The following is a 10,659-nucleotide window of genomic DNA, read 5'->3' as shown; positions in this document are numbered from 1 at the left end:
AAAACCGAATTTAAATTCTAAAACCGATTTAAAATCGATTTTTATTTTTTCAAACCGGTTTAGAATTAGTTTCTCTCTTCAATCCAGTTCCAATTTGGTTTCATGAACCATAAAATTGGTTCTCAAGAAAATCCAGTTTGAATTTTTAAAAATCCAAACCATACCCACTCTTAGTAATTACCCTCATAAAATTAACTTTATCCTATTAATCACTAATTTATTATTTAATTTTTTTTTTTTTTATAATTTATCGAAAATCAGCTCCTTACAATTAGCACCCTACTACTGCTGACTCTCTTCAACATGTCCCCTATGCATTATCATCACTTGTCCGTCAACTTCTATAATTGTTGGCCCTCTATCATAACCAAACCAATCTCCATGATAGAGCTTCAGTTTAAAAGATCTCATCCTCTCCTCCAACACCCTATCAGTCAATAACAATCACTATATTACTAAACTCACTATATTACTAAACTAGAAGAGAAAACAAGAGACCCATACAATAATAACCTTATTTCACAGACATATTAAACCCTAGTATCATTATAAATTCATTTAGTCTCCGTTCAATCATTGACAAAAAATGCAACCAAAATACTCACGTTCGAACTAACTACCTGGAGACCCTTAACAAAAAATCTAAATGACTTTGTCATAGAGTAAATGGAAGGAGAGAAACCATATCTAAGGCAACTCTACGATTACTGGCGAACTAAATACACAAGACCCTTCTTTTAGACAACTCGCAATCGCCTTACTCTCTTTTCTTCATGAATAGCGTCCGTCGTTTTCAATTTTGACATGAAGCAGTGTCATACTCATATTGGTTTCTAAAACGTGGTTAATTGATGAGTTATGAGTTTTTAACTATTTATTATACAAATAAATTTATGTGATTTATGTGACTTTACACAACCAAGACAAAATACCAGAGATTCTTTCTTATGTTTTTTCTTTTTGGTGACAGATTCTTTCTTATGTTATTGTAGGCAGCAACCAAAGCCATTCGGTCCACTTAATATAGTTAATCCATCTCGCGAAACACACACCCATGTCGGCCTATCACTAACCAAGTTGAATTTTTCTACTACCCTTTCATTGGAAATAACAGTAAGTTGCCTATAGTTGATCCAGAGTTTCAAAATAACTTTCTAAAACAATAAAAAATAATTGCATTAGGGGAAAAAAATTGTCGTTACACCTCTCCTGAGAAAGAATAGTTATATACAAAGGCCGTTACAATCCCCTTAGCACATTTATAAATCTAAGTCAAGAAAATGACTCCTTTTATTTTCTTCTTTTTAAAATAAAATGAGACTTCGCATGAAAGGCAGGGATATCACACCATCAGCATTCAGCAGCCATAGCACCTTTCTGATAAGTATAAATCTGCTCTGTTTTCTTCACACGCAAAGTTTTTCCAGAATGATGTTCTCTTCTAAACTTGCTTTCTCACAGCAATAAAAAAATGTAACAAAAATGGGTCAAAACGGCAGGTGCAATCACCTTATAATTGTTCTTCCGAGAGATGAAGCTCCAATTTCACTGTCAGTATTCTGCAACAATAGCCGCATACATATATCAATAATTTAACAGAAACAGTGGGGAAAAAAAACAATTGTCATCTATCTCTATATATAATACTCTATGCATGAAATACTCTATACATGAACTAACGAACTACCAAACTGAATTCATCACTAGAGCACCTTACTCAAGTTGGTAGGAATAGTTGTTAAACCATCTCTGAAACATATNNNNCAATGAAGTTAAAAGTGGTTGACAAGAAATTTCAGATTAAATTTGTGGCAATATATAGGTATAGTTCTGGTTAAATCAATTTGACAATTAGTTAATCACAACAACAAAAATAATCATAAGAATTGGTAGACAGGTGGCAGTCATTTTCAAGAATGCAGAACTCAATTACAAGTCATTCTCAAAGAACAAAGACAACATAATGAAACGGAAAAGATATTGTGGCCTTTTGCTAAAAACACATTAAAGTGATTTTCATGTATCCTCAGTCATATACAAGGGAATAGAGACAATTCTAAGTATGATTAACACTAATATCTTCACAAATGTAAATAGGTAACTGTGGATAGTAGAACAATTTATTCCCCTCTATCTTCTAATGAATAAGTTACCTGTGATTTAGGGGAAGGAAATACATTCCAAAATCTAAGTGTTTCATCTCCAGCTCCAGTTACAATAGTCTGAAGCAGTAGAACCCCTCATGAATAAAAACACAGTAATAAAAAATATTTCGTAATTCCAGCTTACTCAGTCATGTAGCAGAGATTGAAAGGACAACTGAAATACCTGCCCATCTGGAGAGATGGCAAGATAAAGAACTCTATATGTATGACCTGTAAGAGTTGCTAACTGCAGCAAAAGACATCGAAATGGTCAAATAAATTTGTTTACATTAACTAAAAATATGAGATATAACTTGTCGCATATTATATTGTTTTACCTTCGACATGGTCGGATATCTCCAAACTATTATCTGATTCTGGGAGTATCCATGTGTGCTTACCAATTCATTGACATTTTTTGACCAAACAAGATTACAAACCTGCCATATACATCAGTTTACATCATTTTATTTGTGGTTATAAAAGAGAAAAATCATAGCAGGATGGCCACTTTATCCTGCTCTCAATATGTGAAGACAAATACCACAAAATCTGAAAACAATTTTTGATAAAGTCAAATGAAAACTCATGCAGCCAACTTTCACAGTTATGAATGGTCACTGACCAGAATTTATTTTTATTAGGAAATTTATTGACAACTTTATAACTGTGTAAGGAACACTACATTGAAGTTACTTGTAACGTCTCCCCTATTCCGAAATCATAAAGCAAATCATGATATTCATTGTACCCCATGGATTGTTCATCTTATTTCACTAGTTTGGATCCCATAGTTATGATATACGTGAACTAGAGAAGTAATACAGTCACTTATAAGCCTTCCCTAGACAAGGTAAGCTTTTAAAGATTTGTTGACATGGTGTCTAAGCTTTGTTGACTAAGCAGCATAGAATTTGAACATCATCATCCCATTATATAAAGATTTTTGAACATGGAAAAAATGGGCGTACGCAATGTCCATTCTTTAAACAACAGCTGTGAAACTGGCTATATAAACTAAGCACACAAAATGGTATCTCTTAGCGAAATCTAGTTTAAGAAACTACCATAGCCTAATAATACATATCAACCCCCACATGCAAAATCTACTAAGATTGCCCTAACAGAGAGCCATATCCAACTTGGGGTCCATATTTCTGAACCAAGTTACTGGACTCTTTTCTAACCCAGTCACCATTTTAGCATTTAGAATAGTGTTTTCAAATGTATCTTGCAGGTTCCAAATGTCGCTTTACCTGACTTCCAGTGTCCATACAACTTAAGTGTGAGTTTGTAGTTGTATTCCAGAATCGAATACATCGATCTGCAGTTCCTCCTCCTGATGCAAGAAGTCCATGAATATGAGGAGACCATGCAATTGCTTTAACAGCTGCTGTATGCTCACAATACTTAAGGACAGGCTGGGTTGAATGTTGATTCCAAACAAACAGCTGCAAATCCAAGAAATAATATGAATACCAGTGAACAAGAGGTAAAAGATAAGAACAATTGGATATCTCATAAAAATGATAAAGTTTGCAAGTGCATACTCTGTTGTCATTTCCTCCGGATGCTAACTCACGGTTATCATATGACCACTTCAGTCCACAAACCTAAACCATAATCGAAAAAAAAAAGTCAGTATTATGTAGAATAGAGTACCATGTACAGTAGTTTGGTTAGACCAGAAAAAGCTTGAGTAGGAAAAAAGTGTCTCACCTCTGATTTGTGCCCCGAAAGTTTACTGACAAAATCTTCCTGTGCTCTTATATCTCGTTGATATATATTCTTATCCCGGCCGCCTGAGGACAAAAGAGAACTACTCCAGGCCAAGGCTCCAACACGTAAACGATGACCCTCCATCGATCTTATCTTCTTACATCGAGCTGCATCCCAAATCTACATGGATATTAGTCAGATGCAGGCACGGCAAGCTTTAGTATAGAAAGAGAGCACCTAAGTTCATAACAGAGATAAAGGGAACTCAGCAAGTTACAGGGATCGATGTAGGAAATAAAGACATAATAACCCCAAACAGTTAAGTTAAAGTCAACTTGACTCCAAGATTCTTGGAAGTTTTTTGGATGAATCAGTCTAAATGAAGTTACCAAAGTTGAAGCCACTGTTTCTTTGACCCACTGTTGTGAAAGGATAAGTTTTCTAGATCTGTAGAATCTCAAAGGTGACAAGTTAAGATCATGAATTATAATCATACAATTAACAGTTTAACACACACATTACCATACTTAATATTTTCCACCATAGACAGTATAGATGAGAAAGCTTATTGATCCATTTGTTAAATGATATACTGACACACAAGTCGCACGTCAGCTGGTAGCAACTTGCAATACAAACTCTAGACACAGTAAACTCTCTCCCTTCTTACGAGCAGATTCCAGTCAACATTAATTAATATCGAAGATTACTATGACTATACATCAGTAAGGAATGACTGCTCTTTTAAACCAAATCAGGTTTGACAGAGGAGCATGAGTTGTATATAACCCACTTTACAGTGGAGGCTCTCCCTCAACCTAGCTTTCTGGAGAGGGTTATCTTGAACAGCTGACTCACGGAGTTGCATGAATAGCAGCATCCAAGTCGTGTACAATCAGACCAATGTCAACCAAATGACCTAATATCAGAAAGTACCCTTTATAATAAATAGTTTTCTGGCATTATAACACCCTTTTATTTCAAAGGGTGCAATGAAGCCAAATAAATTCCTTAAAAAGAGGGGAAAGGAACTATCTGATCCCTTCTTTGGATGTATTACGATCAAGGAAGGAAAGAATGATGTGAAGAACAGATAAAAGCAACAGAAACAGGCACAGCACAACACAACACAACATAACACAACATGAGCTAGGACATGGAGGCATGACAAGAACTAAAATTCAAGGACAAGGCATGGCATAAACATTATATGAAAGAAATAGAGATTAGTTAAGAACGCATCTATATACACAAAAAACGAAAACATTAATATTAAAAAAATGGCCCATTTAGCATTAAAAGTGATGAGTTCTCTATAAAGTATTTTAGCTTAACATAATTTTCTCTCCTTAATATATTGAAAATATTTCCTTTCCATTCTACATAATTTAGAAAATTATGAACTTAATTGCTTTAACTTTGATACCGGTTTCCTTGTTAAAGCTAATAAAACACCCAGGAAAGCTAAAATCCTCTAGAGAAGCTGAGTTCAGCTTCAGGATGTCTGGCCATTAATTGGCATCCTTCTGTAGCTATATATTCAACCACATCCATCCACTACAGCTTGTTCTTGATTTCTTGATATTTGTTTTGACCTAATGAAAGATTGCATCTTCATCTTTAACTTTGCGCTGATGCTCACTTACTTTTTGCCAAATTTCATTCTTCCCTGGAGATGGTGTCATACCAAACAAATTGAAGTCTCAACTTTTAAAAAAAATGCTAATCAACCACAACTACAATGCTAAAAGATTATGGTGCTATTTTGCTAGTCTCCGCCTGCAAGCTATCACATGTTATCACCATTCGTATACAGAAACCTTCCTTCTTAAAGCCGAAAAGAAAGGGAAAACTATGTTTATTTGAGAGAGACTAGTAGTGGAATCTGAGAGGCGTAGTAAACATCATAACTCATAAGTGAATCTGAGGGGCTAAGTAAACATCATAACTCATAAGAAACTATAAGCACAAAGGAATTAAAAGAATGGTCGAATCCAATTACTATGAGTACTCATCAAATACACTCCTTTGAATGTGATAAGCACAATAACTCTCACCTGAACTTTTCCATTGCTAGTTCCAACAGCAAGGTGGGTACCCCGTTGAGCCCAGCCAACTGAACAAACGCAGTCGTCAATCCCCAAATCACATAATTTAGTTACCTGCACATAGCACCGAACAAAAGAAGAAGATTGCAATTCGCCCCAAATACCAATCATTTCCTTAAAACAATCAAAATTTACAGAAAAGAGAACATGCATTGTTCTGGAACTACATTCAAACAACTCACTCACCTTGCTGCTACACGCATTCCACAAATAAACACAGTTACCAAGACCAACCGCCAGCACGTTGTGCGAAGACCAATCCACTAGATTCAGATAAAAATCGTCTTGCAGCGCAGGCGCGTCTAGAACCTTTCAAAAATTACACCACCAAAATATCAGAATTTTCACATATCATTGAAATAAAAGATAGTGAAGGATGTGGCAAAAACAATTAAATTACGAAATTGACCTTATACGGCGACCGAGGAACCTTCCTAGGAGCCTTGACAGGGCAGTGATTAACGCCGGGGACCGCATCGTCGCACATGAACGGCGAAAGCGAGTGGAAGGACTGCCGAGTCTCCGTCTTGTACCGGAATATGTTCCGGCTTGAAATCGTCATCACGGAGGCCGACGAGCTCCTCTTCTCTGGTGTCACCGGTACCGGAACTCCGGCGGCGTCGGGTCCGAACAAGGCAGTCTTCAACAGCATGGTGTAAGCACTGGAGCTGTCCTCCCTGCCGTCAGCCGCCGGCGGTGAAACTCCCGAGGCGGCGGAGGTCGGCGAAGCAGGTATGTCGAATAAGGCGAACTTGGAGGCAGATCTGCTCGGTATGAACCTGTCGGAGTAGATGGTTCTAGAAGGTGAGCAGTAGTGTGAGGAGTTGATCATTCTGTCCACGTGGCACTTGTTGAAGGTTAGAGAAGAAGCCGGTGGCGGAGATACCGTTGAAGATGAAGACCGTGGTAGTTGATCATCCATCTCAACCTCCCCAAAAAAATAAAAGAAAAAAAAGTTGGAGTGTATGTCGTGAATTATTTCTCAGAATAAGAAGTAGAAGAAGAAGAAATCAAAAGTTGAGGACTGGAGGCTGTTAATTTTCCCGGGAAAAAGCAGTAAAAGATAGTACTATTTTTTTTTTTCCTGTCTCAATTATAGTTTTGTTATTTTTAATAAAATAATAATGAAAAATGCGGTTATTGCCTCGCTTTATGAGATGAAGGCCTTCAGCTTCGAATTCACTTATCTGAAGAAGATGGTGGACCCCTCTGTTTCTGTGTTGTGTGTGTTTCCTTCTCACTTTCTTTCCTCCCAGCATCTCATTCTCATCATTTTATAGTCTTTCGCTTTTTCTTTTACAAGCAAAGAAGGACATTGAACACATTCTCAACTTGCCGGATTCTATCTTATTTTATTGTTTTAATTGTTATTTTCGTTTCTTACCTTGATTAATTAGTAATGAGTTTAGTTCTGGGCACATGTAATGTTACTATTAATAAAAATTTTAAAATATTTTATTTTAGTAAATGTATAATAAGTATATTAAAAGTTATATTTTATATTTCTTAATTAATAATTTTAATGTGGGTTTTTAAGAAATATGTTAATTAAATCCATTAATAATTTATGGACCAATATTTTTTAGCTTACATGTAACTAATATTCTTAAGAATATAAAACATAACGATTTAGTATGTTATTCTATATCTATAGACTTTGTATTATATGTGTATGCGCATATTATATAGAAATTAATTGAATTGTATTGTTATATCTATAGACTTTTTAGTGCATGTTTTCGTATAGAAGTGATCATCAACTTTTTTAGCATGTGAAAATCTAACTTTTGTTTGTTTTGCTTAACAGTGGTGTTTGTTGGATTTTCCGTTTATCTTTAATTTATTAGTGATTACTGATAGCATCTATAGACTCTATAGTGCTACTCATCAAATCAGCATAACTTATAAGGTTTTCTTTATTCTTTTGATATAATATATTGTTGTATTAACAAACAGATAGAACCACATAAAAGAAATAACGAGCTTAAAATTGTAAAATCATCCATTAAAAAAGAGTGTATTTAATTTGATGCATTTTATACATTTATTTAATGATATTTATGCATTTAATTTAGATGAACTTTTTTAGTAATATATTTAAAAATTAATTATTTTTCTAAAGTAATAATATATGATTAACTATTTATATAACTCTTTTATAGCGATAATATATGAAAATTAAATTTCTTTAGAAAACACTACTATAACTATTCAACAACAATAATAATAATATAAGTAGTGATGATACAACAATTTAGAAAAATAATTTTATTGGTATAAAATTGGGCAAGTTATATAAATAAATCACTTGGGCTTTAATTTTATGAAATTACAATTTTTTAAAACAAGTTACATCTATATCCTAAATTAGTTCTATATAAACTATTACATCGTAATGTAGTTTAGTATTTATATATAATTCGCTATAGGATATCGCAGATTATATTAAAAAACACAACCATAATTTGTTACAAGGTCTCGCGAATTATAAACAAATTACAAAACATAAATTACTAGAGGATGTCGCAGTTTATGAACAAATAAGTATATGCATAATCTGTTGCACCCTCCAGCAGATTACGAACAGGTGGATGCATTATATATATCAAAAGTATTTGTGAAGTAGAATGTTAAATTCACAATGTCAAGTAAGGAGAATTTCTTAGCTCTAGTGTATTGCTATGGAAAAATTAACTAACAAAAAAAAAGTAAAATTTACCGATAAAAAATTTTTGAGTGTCTTTATCCGGTCATTAAATACCTTGTTAGATCTAAAAATAAATATATTACAAAAATTTGGAGTGTGTGGGATCAAGTAGATAAAAATATAAATACTTAAATTCTTTATAAAAATGTCTCCATCATATTCCAAATATGTAAATGCATGTTATATATCTAATCTTTTAAATATACAAAAACTATGTTACGTGAGAATAAAAAATTTATAAATTCTAAGTCATAAAAGCCTAAACCATAAATTATTTGTAAAAATATTCTAATCAAATTTCAAAACACAAATGCTGCTATCTATCCAATCTTTTAAATATACAAAAATTGTAAAAATGTTAGATAAGACTAAATATAAAAGACATATATTTAAGCAACTACAATTAATTTGTTAATACAATGACAATTCTTATAGTTAAAAAAAACTAATCTCTTCATTGATGCTTCCAGCGACCTGAGCAACGCCATTCAACTAGTACAAGCGATTTTTTTCTGCTATAGTCCCACTAGAATATGGTCTTCCCAAATTTTCTCTTAGCCTCCTCTCTCCGTCCAAAACTTCCCTCTCAATCAAAAAATTTCTCTATCAAGCGAAAGAAGAATCCGCTGCTAACTATTGCGATTTTATAGCGATACAATACGTAATTCGCGACAATTTCTAACAGATTATGCCTATATCTATTTGTTCATAAACTACGATACCCTCTAGCTGTTTATGCCTTGCAATTTATTCATAATCTACAAGAACTTGTAGCGGATTATGCTTATGCGATTTTTAATGTAAATTACGATACTCTATAGCGAATTACATGTAAATGCTAAAGGGTGGTAGGGTGTAACCGTTTATATAGAATTAGTTTAGAACATAGATATAATCTATTTAAAAAAGTTATAATTGTACAAATTTAAAATTCAATTGATTTATTTAGGTAAATTTTTTGGTAAAATTTGTAAACACAATTCTATAATATTTTTAGAGCTTTACTTTGTTTCTATTTTTCTAATAAAATATATAAATGATTATATTATTTGTTGACTTGGAAGTTACATTACATGATGATATATCTCACCAATATGGAAATTGGGAAGGTGATGATGGAATAGTGAAACAATTATAAGTAAAAAAATTAAGAAAATATTAGCATAAAATAGATAACAATTTGTTAAATTATGGCTGTTGTTTGTGGCAGGTAAAAGCATATATGTATGTGTGTGAATGTGGGTGACATCATGAAGGTAGTTATTCTACTTAATCGGCCAGTTGGTGGTTGGGTGGATGGCAGGAAGGAAATGTGAATCATTTTGTCTTAGTGTTGAATTGTTTCTAAGATGATGTTATTCTAACTTAATTACGTGTGTAATCCCTTGGGGATATTCCTAATTAGGTTGTGTCAATAATTGATTTCGGTGCATTAGTGTTTGTAGTGTGGTACTGGTTTTATTTTATACTTGGTAGGTTCTAAAGATGATTTTGGGTTGCAGTCATCTTTTGGTGTTCTCCTTGGCTTTTCATGTTGACTCACGAGAGTATTCTATATTAAACCAAGTCGTGGTTGTCCAGATTATTGGAACAATAAATAAATAACTTACAATTAGGTTAAGCTCTAAATAGTTTTTGTCAGGATAGTAAAAATAGGTCGAATTTATCTAATCGATCCGTCAAATTCATCAAAAAAAAAGCTAGGATTTTGAATCCATCATAAATGAAAAATTTGCTAAATCCGCCTTGCCGAACTCATGGGGTAGGAAGGACAAGCTCGCCAGGCCAAAAGTTTTTTTTAGATAAAATTAAAGAGCGATTAATGTTATAAAAATTAACAATCATATCATTTTTAAACACACTTTTTTTATTTTCATTTTTTTAATTAATTTTATTTTATTTTATTTTATATTTATATATTTAGTTGATTTTTAATTGTGATTTTTATTAATTTTAATTAATTTTATTAATTTTTCAAAAA

The 10,659-nt window shown here is 33.1% G+C and overlaps 1 protein-coding gene across 1 annotated transcript; it reads right to left on the bottom strand.

The window, feature by feature from the left end:
• Positions 1-1,151: 1,151 nt before the first annotated feature.
• On the bottom strand, positions 1,152-7,230 carry LOC107490022 (protein FIZZY-RELATED 2). The gene is made up of 10 exons (XM_016110794.3): positions 6,381-7,230; positions 6,158-6,280; positions 5,921-6,025; positions 3,864-4,043; positions 3,695-3,757; positions 3,401-3,595; positions 2,483-2,584; positions 2,329-2,391; positions 2,154-2,222; positions 1,152-1,559 (listed from the first exon to the last, which is right to left on the bottom strand). Exons 1-10 carry the CDS (start codon positions 6,891-6,893, stop codon positions 1,506-1,508), a joined length of 1,467 nt encoding a protein of 488 aa, XP_015966280.1. The 5' UTR covers positions 6,894-7,230; the 3' UTR covers positions 1,152-1,505.
• Between the last annotated feature and the right edge of the window lie 3,429 nt (positions 7,231-10,659).

Source organism: Arachis duranensis, chromosome 1, assembly GCF_000817695.3.
Source record: "Arachis duranensis cultivar V14167 chromosome 1, aradu.V14167.gnm2.J7QH, whole genome shotgun sequence".
In the NCBI taxonomy this organism is placed as follows: Eukaryota; Viridiplantae; Streptophyta; class Magnoliopsida; order Fabales; family Fabaceae; genus Arachis; species Arachis duranensis.
Note: the sequence above shows the minus strand (reverse complement) of the source record. Positions and strands in the feature narration are given on the sequence as shown.